Raw genomic sequence first — 16,083 nt, 5'->3', positions numbered from 1 at the left:
AGGGGCTGGTGTTACCCCGCTCAGCTCTCCATGTCTCAGTTAACTCTGACCTCAACCATGAGAAGGACGCAGTCACGTTCTCATCTTGAACTTAGAAAACTGAGACAGAGATGGAGCTGTTTTCCCAAGGTCACACAGCAACAAGTGACAGAACCAGGATTTAGCCCAGGTCTACCCACCCCAGAGCTTTTGTATGATATACTACTTCTAATGATGAAAGCTACCATTACCGATGGCTACCTCCTCTGAAGTCTCCGTCCTGTTACATCACCCACATTTCCCCAGGTGGAGCTGACTTTCTCTTCTGTGCTCACACTGTACCCGGTAAAGATATCTGTTCAAGGGCTGGTGCATTTATTGATCACCTTTAGTTTCATGCCCATTTCTCCTATTAACCTATAAGTGTCCAAAGGATAGGTGTGGATATTATTTACCATCCTTCACATACCATAGCTCGTACGAGCAGCTTAATAAATGTTAATGAATAACTGAATGAATAATTAACGCCTATTTTCTATCAAGCGCTGTGTCCACAGCTTTGGCAAATAAGTTAAACTCGTTATGCTTCAGTTTCCTCACGTACAAAATAAAGATGGTCATAGTACATACCACACAGAGCTGTGGGGATGAGTTAATTGTCGATAAATCACTCTGTCAGCACATGATCAGTGCTCAGTAAATGTTAACTATTATTATGACCACAATTCTCTTTAAATGGAGAACTTTAAATAAAAACATTAAAGTATCATAACTGCAACTTCACACAATAGAAACTGTTTTCAGAGAGGTTAAGTGTCTTGCAGAAAAACACACAGCACAGAAGTAGAAGAACCAGGAAATGCCACCACCCCCCGGGCTCTAAGATATTACTCATAAGCCCTTATATGTCAGTGTGTTCCTGGGGCTAGAGATCCTTCCCAGACAGGGTGCCATTCGATTCTCTTTGGCACCACGACGGGGCTGGGCTTCAGCAGAGTGGAGCTAACTGGCAAAGTCATGAAGCCAGTGTGGTCCTGGAAGAACCCAGAGTCCAGGACCACGCCTAGGCTGCTGGCCTGGTTTGGAATCAGATATGCCAGGAGATCTTTTGAGACAGCACAACCCACACCTCCCTGATGATAATTGTCACCTAGTTTTTTGTTTAGGAACACAAACTCCAGGCTCTTTTGAATCAGATGCTAAGAGAGTTTTTAACAAGCACCACGAGTGACTTTATCATCAGGGAAGTTTGTGAAACTTTGCTTTGGAGACCGGCTGAATGAAGCAAGACTTTAAAAGATGATGGTGGTACTCACCCTCCAGGGGGCAGTTACTGAACGTCAGTGTTCTTACAACATTTGGCTCTGCCTCACCCTCCATCCATGCATGTCTATAAATATAAAGACAAAATCAGTCTCCCTGCTAATGCTCCCTACGTGTTAGTGAGGACCAGTAGAGTGGCAGGGGGAGGCAGCTTGGATGCTCTTGTTCCTGGAAGCCACTGACTGAATCATGGATCTTTTGCTCCTGCACTTTTCTCCTAGAAAAGCTGCCCACAGGCATCCACGTGGGGCTTTCTGAAAAGGGCAGTAGGCACCAGCCACGAAAACTGATTTTTTTTTTCTGGCATCCCAAGAGGGGGTTGAGCTCGCTCGCCGAGCAAGCTCTGGAAAGAGAGAGCAGCTGCTATGGCAAAAAAGGGCCATTCGCAAGCTTCCCAGGCAGCAAACTAGCTCGCAAGACAGCCCTGCCCAGCCCCTCACTGCATTGTCAGCTCAGGAGTACCCGCCCATGCTCTCCAGGGCAAGTTTCCTGGGAGTGTCCCTTCTCTCCACGGAAGACACAGCAAAGTCCCCAGTTCTCCAACAGAGGTTGCTTTTGCAGCTCTGAAGTCCAAGTACTTGCTGGCTGCAGCTCAGAGTCCTGAGGCAGGCACGCCGTGGTTGGGGGACCCCATCAGGCAAATGCCAGCAGCAGCATGAGAGGCTGGACTTCAGCCCAGGTCGGTCCTCACCCTGGGGGGCTGCTGCCTGGCCCGGTGGAGGCGTATCTGCGAGGAGCTGCTCACTTTCCCCCCTCAGGAGTCTTTGTTCCAAGACAGATAGTGCTTGGATTCTCTCATTAACTCCCTCCGCTCCAAAGGGGTCCGGAGGCTGGGATGCTCTGCCAGCTTGAAGGATGTTGACTCTGGAGTGGGAGTCAGAAGGACTGCAAACAGTGGGTATTGTTGTGATTATATGTGCATCTCTGAAGCTGCTTCACTTGCTGGGACTGATTGATTTTTCGCAAGGTAAAGTGGTTTCTCCCAGTCTGTGCCTTTGGTCAGGGCTGGTTCAGAACTGGATGCAGACGCTGCGGAAGTTGAGGTTTAGTACCCAAAGTAAAAGTTGTAAAATATGCATGCTTGCCATGGAGCAGCCTAGCCCTGGACAGTTCATTTCTGTTCACCCAGATATGTGACATTGGGAGGGAAGAGATAGTGTACCATTATCTTTCTATTTGAAATCTATTTGAGTTGAGGGTAATATTGTGGGTTATATATATTTCCAAGGTGAGAATTAGGACTCTCTCATGTGGGGTGATAATACAGCGTTTTATTGTTTTTGTTTTTTTCTTTTTCTTTCTTTTTCTGTTTCTTTTTTTGGCTGTCAAGTTCATGTTGGCTACCACCACACCTTAATGTCATCAGAAATTCCATCCCCTGGAGAAGTACCCTGATTTGTGAGGGAAATATCTGCATGTGCTTTTTTAGTAAGGAGATGGGGGTGGAGCTGGGTTGTTTATTATGATAGAAAATGGGTAAGCTTTTGGTTTAAAAATGAGTTACTGGATGCTTAGCAAAGCTGTGTTTTGGATGCTTAATTTGCAAAAGTGTTTCTTTTATGTTTCCCAATGAGCCAGTTTGCTCATTTGTCTCTTAAGTGGAAGCAAATACACATTGGACAGCATTGTCGCTACCAATAAATGTTTTATTCACCGAATGTAAATTTATTTGAAGCTGAGAGAGTAAAAAAAAAAAATTGATTAACTTTGCTTTAACAATTTGAACATGTGTGTGTACACACACACTTATATTTTTCACGAAATAATTTTTCTACTGAAAAAACATACTTTGAATCATTTCAGTTTCTATCATTTGGTGTCAATTTTATATCCAAACTCTCCTTTCTTCTCAAGTGAAAGAATGGAGTTCTTGAGACACTTACTAATATTCCTTCCAGATAACGATGTGATCTTTTATTGCCAAGTTATTTGTGAATATTCACTTCTCATGTTCTGTGTATTTTGGAAGTTTATGGAACTATTTAAGCCTGCCCATGCTGTAAGCTTTGTAACTAACTACAGGAACTAAGACCTGCCAGCTAAGATGACATCATCCCAAACTATATCCGGTGTATAGGTTGTTTCTGGTAATATATTAGTGATCAGTGTATCTTATCTTCATAAAGTCCTTTTATCCTAGGAAGTGGGTTCATTTGGTTCTAACTCTTTAGATCAGTAGAAGAACATAAGTTCTTATGTAATTTTCATACCTTCTTTTAAATATTCTCAATCTCTGACAAATCCTGCTGAGGCACACATGCAAATAATATTGTCATGGGATTAAATGAAACCTCAGAAGTTAGTTTCTTCCTTTTCTCAAATGGCACAGTAACTTGATGTGATACCTGGAAGGAGTGCAATGCCTTGCAAACTTCTCCAAGTTTCACACAACAATCTGCATTATTTTAAGATTTCTGCCTCAATGCACTAATGTCGGCCGGTGTCATAATAAAGTACACATGTGATCATTTGAATTACTCTGCTTGGAATAATTTGCTTCTGTTTCCTTTTCTCACCATGTCAGTTTTGTCCTCTGATCTCGCTTGAGTCATGGTCCCCAAGTTTAGTGCACTATACTCCAGGTGGCTTGGAGTCAGAGCTACAGGAAGAGGTCTCTAAAGGAGAATCCTCAGAGAGGTATTTGAGGAAGTTCACGGTCAGAGTACTATGGGATAGCACACAGTCCTTTTCTTGCCAATGTTGGGAATGTCGGAAATTAAAGTCAAAGGTCCCAAGTTTCATATCCCTGCCTGCCATGGACTCAGCTGTTGTTCTTTAAGTTCTGTTTTATGTCACTTAAAGTTGAAGGTTTTCACATGAAAACTTCAAATTTGAGTTTCAGCAATATGAAAAATAGAATTATAAACCTGACATCCCCAACTTGTGTCACAGATTTGTGAGCTAGTCGGAAACATCTTTCTTGGGATGGATTTCCATATTCCTATCCAAGTAGTTTCCATGTTCATATATGAATCTATATTTCTATACACATATATGTGTAGAAGTGCCTACATATTTATAGATATTATGTAAAATGTCCAGTAAGCTGGGCAAACGTAGGACTCAATGTATAAGCTAAAATCAAGGACGCAGGTTACTATGGTACTTGAGTTATAACCCCTATTTACTTGACAAATGAGTGTTTTTTATTCTGAAGTACATGTTAGAAAATGCTGCTCTAGTCCATCTTTCTCATTTTCTACAGCAGATTATTGCAACCCAGACAGGTCAACTGATTTATCAGAAGCAAACGTGCTGGGAGCAGAGACAGGACCAAAACCCAGGGTACTAAATCCTATGTACTGCTTTTCCTACTGCAACACACTTTTCATTTATCCCTCTTCCCTAATACTGGGAAAGAGAATTCATGAGAACATACACAGAAAATTTAGCGAATCCCTGAATTCCTAAACTGTCCACTAGCACCCTGTGAGATATCTAAAAGAAATACTTTCATAAGAAACAAGATCACATGATAGCCACCTGTTAATAATTTCTACAAGTCTTTGACCCTAGCCCAAGTGTGGACCCCAAGAGTGGCATGTAAGCAAGCTAAGCCTGATCACCTATAAAGTCATCATTTATGACTTCATCATAGATTAGAGGTAGAATTAGAACCAAAGCAAACCATGTGGTCTCCTGAGCCCCTTTCCCTCTAAGGGGCACTGAATTTGGACCATGTGTGGTTCATATTTAAAGGTGACGAATGACCAGTGCTAGTGGAGTGCAGCAATGAGACCAGTAAGATCATGAGCATTCTGGCCTAGGCCCCTGTCTGTGTTTTCCCAGACTGTGGCATTGTCCAAGCAGAAACACCACTTAGGCTCTTTGATCACCAGCCAAGTGCAGAAACAAGAAAAGACGCAGCTAGAGAGCAAGCCACAAAATATTAGAGGATCAGGCCTTCATATCTTTCTACCTGCAAAGGATCAAACGAGCAAGAAGGGCCATCCCAATGTAGATTGTTAAACTTGTCCCTGACACTACACTACCTAGAAAATATGGCCCAGAATCAGGCCAGGAAATTGGCCATTCTTTTTGGTGGACAAGTGATGAGGCCCAGAGCAGAAACTTGAGCTTCTTTTAGGCAACATTAAACTTGTGTACTGTTCTCAGGAATCAATGATTCTTCGCTGGTACCACTGTGGAGTATTTTCTCCAGTGTGACTCTGTGCAGAGATTAGCTTAGAAAGTACTTCTGAGTCTGTTTGAATGAGACGGTCTATGTGAGTATTGTGATAAGACACTCTTACCTTAGTATTATCCTCTACAATGGCTAGTGAGAGTTAGCTATGGAGAGAAAAGAGTTAAGAGAAACATTTCTGCTCCCACCTAAATTAGATTTCAATTTTGATAAAGCCCTATTTAAACAATAATTCTCTTTCAGCTGAAAATCAAGGTTTAAGAAGCAAAAGCAATTTATAAAAAAGATTAAAGTGACTAATGGGATTTTAATATAATGATTAGAGGTTTTACTCATATCCACTTATTCATAAGGGAAACAAAGAAGTATGCACACAAGAGTAATGTCATTATTGCATAGTTTAGCATGTAATATACGTCTTAATGAATTATAAATGTGTGCAGGGTTCTCTGTTAGGCACTGACTGAGGAAGGTGCAAGATGTACATTAAAGGATCGTACCCTCAGTAAGCTTCCATTCTAGTTAAGGAAAACTAATTGCCAAATAAGACAGAAGAAATAAGTGCTGAGTATAAGCCCAAGGAATGGCCTGTAGACGCACAGATGGACTGGTGCATTCTGGGAAGTGCTCAAGGGAAGGCTTCATGGAGAAAAAGAAAAACAATTGTACAGGACTTTGCAGTATGAGAAGGATTTCACAAGTTGGAGAATGAGGGGAGAACATTCCAGACTGAGCAAAGAACTTGAGTTGTGATGCCACTCACTGGCAGGAGGTGGCTTTCATGGAGAAGGGCAGTGGGTTGTAGCACATGGGAATGCGATTGTTAAAACGGGTAATGTGGCTGGAGCGGTCACTTGGGATGCAAATGCTGAGAGTGCACACTTGCTCTCTGACCAGTGGATCAACCTGGGAGTGGGTGAAGATGAGTTCAGAGGCAAGGGAGTGGAAGTAGAGGTTCCAGTTATGCTTCGGGAACAATTCAGGTGAGAGACAACAAGACCAAAAATCTATACATTGCCATCCTCAATAAAATACTTAGTAGGAACTGTCAATTTGCAGTTTTTCCAGAAATTCATATTCAATATAATACTGTTGGTCTGCAAGTGTTCTAAAATGGCATAATTGTATTTTATTTCAGGGTAGCATTGTTTAGCTTTAAATATATGTCTTATTAGAAAAGAAAGAATTGTGGGGCACACAGAGGTTATAGCTATAAATATAGGAGCTCTCTTTATGGTGGGAACTTTAAAATTCTCATAGATCTCACAACTTGCAAGATCTTCAATTATTCTGAAATTTTTATTTTGGAAAATTTTAGGCACACAAAGTATAGAGGATAGCATAACAAACTTCCATATACACATCGTCCAGCTTCAATAACTACCAATACTTTGCCATTTGTGTTTCAGCAATGGCTGGCACTTCAAAATAGTTTTTCCTTATCTAAAATATACCAGGCACTCCGCTAGGTCAAGAATACAAAGACGAATTAAAGATAATCACTGCTCTCAAGGAACTCTCAGTTGTATAAGGAGATGGGGAATGTAAACAAAGACAATACATTATGGTAGATAGATCAATACAAGTGAGTCCAACATATAAAAGAAAAATGAAAAGCAATTAAATACAAGTGGAAGGGATAGAAGTGATCAGAGATGACTCTCTGGAGGTGAATTCTAAGCTGGCTTTTAATAGATAAAGAGAAGTTTATCGAATTCCTATGCCAGAAAGGTGCTTGTGCAAGTTCTATTAATATATGCTGGCACTGGGTGAAATAACACCATACCCACACAGGGACATGCTACACAACGTGGAATTCCTGCAATAACAACAGACGAAGTGTACAGGGGTGTTGACACGCTTTTATTCCTTCTCCTTGGTTGTATAATTAACCCTCCTATGTAGCACGATGCTTGGTATATAGAAGTTACTCAAAAAGTATGGCATGAGCATCACTTACTGTCATTTAGTGATAGTGCCATTGCACTTCTACGTAAGTGACATAATTGAGGGCCTCCAAGGTCTCTTTCAAATTTCCATAGTAGCCTGGAAACTCTTGATTCATTGATTCCATTTTTTTTTTCTGCTAGGAAGATTTCATATCAAAATCCCCTTGCAAAGTAGAAATATCCACATGCCAAAGAGATCTGAGACAGCTCTTCATTTTAACCCCATGGTCCTGGGAAATAATTTCAAATGAGATATCCAGCAGTGAGATGAAAAAGGCCAGCTTGGATGGACTCTGATTTAGCTGGGAAAGTAGCCTTTTCAATTTCATAACTGGAAAAAAGAACCTTAAATATGCGTTAAGTATAATACCTAGTATTTAAAGGGAAATAGAGACTATGAGGGCATTTTACTGTCCTTAAGAAGTTTCAGATTGGTTAGAGACCAATAACTCATGAATAACTAATGCGAGACTCAAGTGTCTAGTGAGAGGGAGCAAGGCCTGTAGAAAACTGAAAGAACCAGCCCACCCAATTGGAAGATTTCTGGAAAGGCTGCATGAAAATGATGACAATTGAAATCTGATAAGTTGAGAGATCAAAAGACTGACAGGTAAAGACTGGAAGCTCAAAACAGGAATTTAAACTGTAATTTCAAAAAGTAAAGCAGTTTCCTGAAGTTATTGATTATAATCAGCTTGGTCCATTAATCCATTTAAGATACCAAGTGTTTGTGCTGGACCTGGCAATGTGCTTGATACTGATTGGTTTGGAGGCTACTACATTTTTCAGTTTTGCTTCCTTTAAGAACCCATCCCCCACGCCAGGTGAGAGCAGAGAGCTGGAATCTTAATAGGGAGGCGGGATGAGAGTAGAGGGATGGTACATTTCAGTGACCTTCAGCCAAAGATCACCAGGAACACCCCTGTGTTTGAACAAATTGGCTTCATTACTCTTTGCAGAGAAGGAGAACATACACCATGGAGAACCAAGAGGCCTCTCAGTAACGGGGTGTTAGAAAGAACTTATGGGATCTGTGCTTGTGTTGGGAGATTTTGATTTAGGAAGTGGGGTTTTGCTCTGGATTGAATGAAGTCAAGAAGCCAGGGACATTCTACCATTGGGCATCTTAAATTCTATCTATAAGTAATGAAGGCTAGACAGAGCCTAAAGCTGTAACTGGCAAGGAAGCAACCTACACTAGCTAGGATGGGGTATATTTGGTCATTTTTATGGTTTAAGCAAAGTTCATGCTTTTGCCTCGTCTCAGGTATGATTATAGAGTGGTCTTGCTTTTGTCTTGATCAACCATAGGCACAGAGTGGTCTTGTCTGATGTTGATATTCTGTAAAATAGTCTATACTCGGTAAGAGAATTCCAAGGCCTAGCTGATAAACCAGAGTGGTTCCCTCAGGATGGCAGGATAAGGGAGAGGGCAGAGTAAGCTGTGGGGCAGGTATATAGGCCATATAGCAGACAGATCTGAGTATAAATCCTTATTCAGGATTTTTTTTTAATTAAAGTTTATTGGGGTGACAATGGTTGGTAAAGTTGCATAGGTTTCAAGTGTACAATTCTGTAAAAATCATCTGTCAATATATCATGTTGTGTGTCCACCATCCTGAGTCAGTTCTCCTTCCATCATCATAGATTTGATCCCATTCACCCTCATCTACCACCCCCTACCCCCTTACCTTCTGGTAGCCACTCAATTACTGTCTATGTCTATCAGTTTTCGTTTCTTTGTTTGTTTCCCTTGTTCCTTTGCTGCTTTCAGCTTTATATCCCACATATCAGTGAAATTATATGGTTTTTGACTTCTCCTGTCTGACTTATTTCACTTAGCATAATAATCTCAAGATCCATCCATGCTGTTGCAAATGGCACTATTTCATCTTATCTTATGGCAGAATAGTATTCCAGATCTTCTTTATCCAATCACCTGTGGAAGGACACTTTGGTTGTTTCCATGTCTTGGCCACCGTAAATAAAGCTGCAATGAACATTGGAGCACATATATCTTTACAGATAAATGTTTTCAGATTTTTTTGGTAGATACCCAGGAGAGGGATTGTTGGGTCACATGGTAATTCTATTCCTAATTTTTTTTTAAAGCTTTTATTTATTTAAGTGTGTTTTTCCATGACCCATCAGCTCCAAGTCAAGTAGTTGTTTCAATCTAGTTGTGGAGGGCCCAGCTCAGTGACCCATGTGGGGATCAAACAGGCAACTTTATTATTAAGAGCACTGTGCTCTAATCAACTGAGCTAACTGCCCACCCCCTACTCTTAAGTTTTTGGGGAACCTCCACATTGCTTTCCATAGCAGCTGTACCAGCCTGCATTCCCACCAACAGTGTATGAGGGTTCCTTTTTCTCCACAGCCTCTCCAACACTTGTTATTATTTGTTTTGTTGATGATAGCCATTCTGACTGGGGTGAGGTGATATCTTATAGGTCCTGATGTGTGTTTTACAACATAACACTGATACTAAAAACCATCATGTTGTGTTCCCCAAATCATTTTATTTACATTAATTCATTTTCTCCTCAGCTAGAGAAAAGGAGTAACTCTATCTCAGCACAGACTGAATTTTCCTTGTATTTCCATAACATCCAGAGCAGTACAAAGTGTGTCATAGAGGCTCAACACGTACTTATCAGTAGGTTTCTCAGCTGCATCTTTGATGGATTGTCCCTTTACATCAATATACTTGACTTATTTTAACCCCATCCCTACCCACTCTCTTCCATTCATATTGTCGCAAGAGAAACCTTTTAAAACATGAGGATTGAGCCCATACTGAAGATTCCTCTGTATCCCCTACAGAATAAAATCTCCCTGTCTTTGCCTATGATAAAAGGATGAGGGTCAGACTAGTACCCACCTGTCCAATGTATCTCTGGTCATTCCTTCTTCCTTCTCTTTCTGCCCAACTTCATGTTCCAGCAACACTATACTGCCGTTCCCTGAGCATCTCATGTTGTCTCCAGCTAACATTCTTTTGCATATACTATTTTCTCTCCCAGAAGTTCCTCCCCTCTTCATATTTCTAGAAACATCTTTTCCAACTTCAACTTTTAGTTTATATACTTCTTTCTCTGGGAAGCATTTCTTGACTTCCTCAAGCAGAAAAATATACTCTGGCCCTGAGACCTCTGCCTGTCCCTCACCCTCTCTTGTGCCCGTTTTATGCTCCAATGCCATCAAACTCATTCTTTCCAAGCTCTTTCATGTTTCATGCCTGTGCTTGTACTATGAATGTCCATTTTTCTAAAATACCAACCCCGTCCGTCTTCACCTGATTAACTCTTTCTTCTCTTTTAAGCTCAGTTCAGGAGCCACCCGTTCCAGAAAGCCTCCCTTGAACCACCGAGTTAGATTAAGTGCCCATTTCTGTTTTCCCAAAGCACTCAATCTTAGCACTTCAAACTACATTAAATTCTTGATTTCTATGTCTTTCTCTTTCACTAAACTTCAAGCACCACATAGGCAGAGCACTTATCTCCATGTCTTCAATGCCTTGTGGGAGTGAGTAGATGGATGGGTAGGCAATGGAGAGGCAATTTTTTTTTTTCAGAGGGCCGGGTAATAAACTTTTCAGAGTCCCTATAGAAGTTTAATATAAATTTTAAACTTTTTTTTTTTCTTTTTTTCTTTTTTTTTGGCAGAGGTTATCAACCTCAGCACTATTGACATTTTTGGTTAGGTAATAATTTTTGTAGGTGTTGTCCTCTGCATCATAGGGTATTGGGAAGTATCCTGGGACTCTACCTACTAAATGCCAGTAGGACCTTTTCCCGAATTGTGAAAGCCAAAATTGTCTCTAGGTGCTACTGAATATCCCAAGGGGGAGGAGGGCAGGAAAAATCGCCTCCCCCCACATTGAATGCCATTGGGTCGAGGTATAGTCAACACAATTTGTAAGCCTTTTCATATACATATGTTCATAAATTGTTCAACCAAATTTGACAGTGAAATCATCATAGCATTGGAAACCAAAACTGAGTGCTGGGAAGGGGCATGTTTTACGTGGCAAAAGTAATAAACAACTTTTATGGAACGTTTATAAATATAAAAAAAGAAAGAAATATAACAAAAATACCCCTACTCCCACCATTCAAAGAATAACCACTGGTAATATTTTATTTAAATAAATATTTTCAGTTTCTAAAGGAATATAGCTTTTATTTCTTTAAACTTAATACTGTGTGTATTATAAAATTTTATTTAACTTTAAATTCAATATTAGAGAATAAATATTTTTCCATTAGAATAGAGACCCTTTATAAGTATGTTAATGCCTGTTATTCCATAAATTGTGTGCTGTAATTTACTTTTCCTAATTCTAGGACATAAAAGTTATTTGCATTTTTTTCCAGTACTTGAAAACTTCTGTAATAAAATCTCTATGTGAAGTTGCTCATCAATTTATAATTATGTTCTTAAGATAGGGTCTTAGAAGAAGAATTCATGGAACAAAAGAATGGACAGTTTCAAGTCTCTTACCATATATGTAAGGTCAGATTGCTTTCCAAAGGGTCGCACAAATTTATCCGCCCCACTGTAGCATAGGAGTGCCCAGTGGTTTGGTCTTAGTACACTGTCACTGTGCTGTTAGGGGACATTTTGAGGGTGGATACTAGAGACCATGTTGACAAGCTCAATGTTAAGAAACTATGTCTTAGGGCTGGACTGCTAATGTCTTTTATACTAATATTGGGAATCTTAATTTTGTGCAGACATGCACAAAATCCACATTGTAGTTTGAATATGCGCTTCCTGTGCTATTCTTTTGTCAATCAGGGTTCACTCCCTTTATGAAATGGTCTCAACCTTCTATCAATCATAACGCCCATGTTAACCATCATGAATGGTGCTTAGGAGGTATCAGGTTGTTTATCAAAAGAGAATACATGGCATAGTTTTGCACTAGATGAAGTAATTCCTGAGACTGCATGGAATTTGGAGGAAAATGGTCATGCATAAAACCACTGCTATACACATGCAAATAAATATTTTGTGAGCCTTATGAACAGATGCATTGTACTTAGATGAATTTAAATAACAAGGAGGGAGAGTAATGTCTCTTTTTAGAGGCATGCCCCGTTCATCTCATGTAAAAGTGTGGTGCAGTTTGTTCATGTGACAAAGTCTTATATTTTGGGTAGGAAGATATGAAAGCCCATCCAGTCAAACTTTCTCGTATTACAGATCATGATAAAAAATTAGTTACACAGAGTCCCTTTGCGAATTAATGATAGAGCTTGGCTGTGGAGGCAAAACAACAATGAGGTTAGGAGGTTCTGAGTCTTAAAAATTGACAGACATAGGTCAAATCCTGCCCCTGAAACATACTGGCTGTGGGTCCCATGCAAATCATCAGACCTCTCTGAGCCTCAGTTTTCTCACCCATAAGATAGAGATCATCATAATTCCAACTTCATAGATCTTCAAATTCATAGAGTGATTTTAAAACAGAATAATTTGAAAATAAGGCACACACCATATTGTAACTTAAGTTTTCTAATGAACACTTCAGCCTTCCAATTCTTACATAATTACTGGTAGAATGGATCCCAAACACTGTGAACAGGCTGCCAAAAACAATGTTCTTTATGCTAATTCTGAATATTTTATGTAGTAACTTATACTAGATTGGGTCCTACAACATCTCACATAGTCCATAAGTATTTTCTACATCCATTTTTAGAGATGAGGAAATTTGTTTAAAAGGACTAAATAACTTACCTTGTTTATGACCAACCAAAGAGTAGAATTGCAATCAACCATCGACTTCAAAAATTAGAGCTCATGATTTTTCCACTCTAAACTTCCATATAAATGCTATTTTTTTTTCTAAATTTCTATGATAGGTGAAGAAAATTAAGATAGTATACTTGGGGTCTTTTTCAGACATCCATTTGAGTAGAATGAAGTGCATGAGTAACTTTATATGTCAGTAAGCTCATAGTTATTAATGACCAGGTCACACATACTCTCTAGTTGAAAAACAGGAGACCTGGCAGCAATAAGATAAATTGGTGATGTGATTCCAAATTTAAACAAATTACAAAGGGAAATGGATAATGATAAAATAATTAGAAGACTGAGACACCTGAACAAATACCCAAATCCCACATCTGTCTTCACTCTATTCAGTAATTCCTAAATATCACTGTGCATTGAAGAAGAAATTAGTAGAGGCTTGTAAACTTCAGCTGAGTGAAAGAAGGATTAACTTCTTCCTGTTATTGCAAATGTTCAAGGAGACACAGAGGGAATTAACCAAGTGTATTCCTTCATGATAATAGAGGTTGTATAGCTAAACCTATTTTGAAAATGTACCTCATTAAAATTTTGCCCAGTAGCTCAGATTCCCCTACATGATTTAGACTAAAAATATAATGCTCAAAATAGCAAGCTGCCTCATTATTGTTTTATAACTCTTTTACAATGCATCAACAATGCAACTAACGTATAGCTTAGTATTTTATAGGTTTATTCAAGGGAAAATGCAAGATCAGCAAAGAAATTCTGTAGTTGCAGAATCTTTGTAAAGTTGAGAGTTGACCTGCCTAGCTAATATATTTAATATATTATACCTTTTCCAATAGTCGGAACTATTCTTGCCAATAGTTGACTAGAGTGCGTGGGGACCTTTTTTATGAAGACAAATCCCACCTTATCACATTCCATAGGGAACTGAATACGTCTAGGGAAAAAGTTAAATCCTAGAATAATTGTTTAAGGAAAGTCTGTCAGCTCCTTTAAATAAATTTTCTCAGGCTGGAAAGGGAGGGAATTTTTTCCAGTCGATAGGGGTAGCTTAAGATCTTATGGCATGACATCTGTACCATGAGTCACCTCCTCTTAGAGAACTTTCACTCATTTCATTGCAAGATTATCATTGATGGTACTTCCATGGTACAAGAGCAATGTTCTTTGCTCTTGGACTTGGCTTATGTTCTGCATAGTATCTGCTGATACATCAAGCACATTATAGATTCTGAGATACCAAGAGTATTGGTCTGAGGCCAATCCCAGACATACACAGAATATAGGATAGGAATTGACTAACTCTTTCCTTGCTTTGCTTCTTCATGTTCCCTCTAAATATGGATGAATGATGGCTAGATTCACAGTTAACTATGGTGGGAAAGAGCAGAGGCAAATCCCAAGTAGAGGGTTAAAAGTTAAACTTAATTGCGTTTTTATTTCCTTCTCTCCACCTTCTCTTTGGTTAAATAGAAGTATTTAAGATATGTCTTGACACAAAGTAAACAAATGATATTTCCCCGATCCTAAGTCATATGCTACTAGAGAATATTTATGTGATGTGCCTCATAATTAAAATAATCTTTCCCAAACATTATCTAACATAATGATGAGTAAGTCTTGCTCTGTATGTGAGAATTAGGACCCTTGACATCGAACTTGGCCCTATTCTGTCTCATCATCAATTATTCCATATTAACTCTGTTTTTCTTTCAAAGGCTAGGAAAATCGGATATTTTCAACAAGGCTGAAATGTCTGTTTCCATGGTATTAACTTAGCACTTTAAGTGTGGTCAATATTCACAACATTACTGATTGTGGAGGAAGAAAAATGTAATCAGCATCAAAATGGCTAATTTTTGTGACAGAATCTTAACCCAGAGTAGCTGGTGGAAATAATCAGAAAAAGGGATGAAGACCAGAGCACTCAGTTAAATACTGTCAAAAAGGATTGATCTTGCTCAACTTCAGTCTGAAGTGCACCTCCTTTGAATTTTGCCAGAGCAATAGTTTTTTGTTTTTTGTTTTGTTTTTTGCTAGTGATTCTATGGATTATAAAGAATGATAATATCAGATGATGAAATATTTTAACCCCAGCTGGGGTATGTTTTTGTAACATGGCACCCATCAATGGGTGGTGTGGCCAGGAGTAGACTATGCCTAGTGGTCAAAAGTGTAAATTGAAGTGGGTTTGAATTCTTGTACTACCATTTATAAGATATGTGATTTTGGACCCATTATTTCAGTTTTCTAAAGCTCAAGCTTGTCCTATGTAAAGTTGCAATAGACCTTCATGGAGTTGTTTTAAGAACTAAGGCCTGAGGAATATATATATATATACATATATATGTATATATGTATATATATATGCACACATATATGTATATATATGCATATATATACATATATATGTATATATGTATATATATATGCACACATATATATACACACACATATATATGTATATATGCATATATATATACATATACATATATATATATACTTACAGGTTCTGTAAGATAATTAAATAAAGCTCAGTAAACAGCAATCCTACAGTAGTGTATAATAATTCATATTCTCTTGTTTTTGTACGAAGACTATAACGTATTGGAAAGTTGGTTAAAACAATCCAAAAAGATATTTCTACAGAGAATTTTGAAACCATAGTTTTGTGATAATCTTACTGAAAACCATAATTGAGAGGTTAGCATGCACCCTTGAAGAAACAAAACAATGCTTAGTGAACTGTTAGCCCAAGGGCAGGAAACGAACTTGCCCAAATACTCCAGCACCACACACTGTGTTCATTCCTCATTCCTGTCTCATTTTGCCCAGGTGTTCATCTCCTCTGAAATCACCTGCCTGCTCTCCTCCATCCAAGTCTAGGCTATCTTTAAAATGAAGCCTATCCCC

At 39.0% G+C, this 16,083-nt stretch overlaps 1 protein-coding gene across 5 annotated transcripts in view; it reads left to right on the top strand.

Moving 5' to 3' along the window:
• The window catches only part of KCNIP4 (potassium voltage-gated channel interacting protein 4), a 1,022,425-nt gene that overhangs the window by 809,624 nt on the left and 196,718 nt on the right, over positions 1-16,083 (top strand). Inside the window, exon 1 of one of the 5 annotated variants that reach the window (XM_019743871.2) lies at positions 2,027-2,269. The exons of the other annotated variants lie outside the window; for them this stretch is intronic. Within the exon in view, the coding sequence (XP_019599430.2) occupies positions 2,158-2,269 (112 nt within the window). The 5' untranslated portion in view covers positions 2,027-2,157. Of the gene's footprint in view, positions 1-2,026; positions 2,270-16,083 lie in introns of those variants that run through there. 5 annotated transcript variants of the gene reach the window in all.

This window comes from Rhinolophus sinicus, linkage group LG02, assembly GCF_036562045.2.
Source record: "Rhinolophus sinicus isolate RSC01 linkage group LG02, ASM3656204v1, whole genome shotgun sequence".
NCBI classification, from domain to species: Eukaryota; Metazoa; Chordata; class Mammalia; order Chiroptera; family Rhinolophidae; genus Rhinolophus; species Rhinolophus sinicus.
This window is presented reverse-complemented; position numbering and strand designations above follow the sequence as displayed.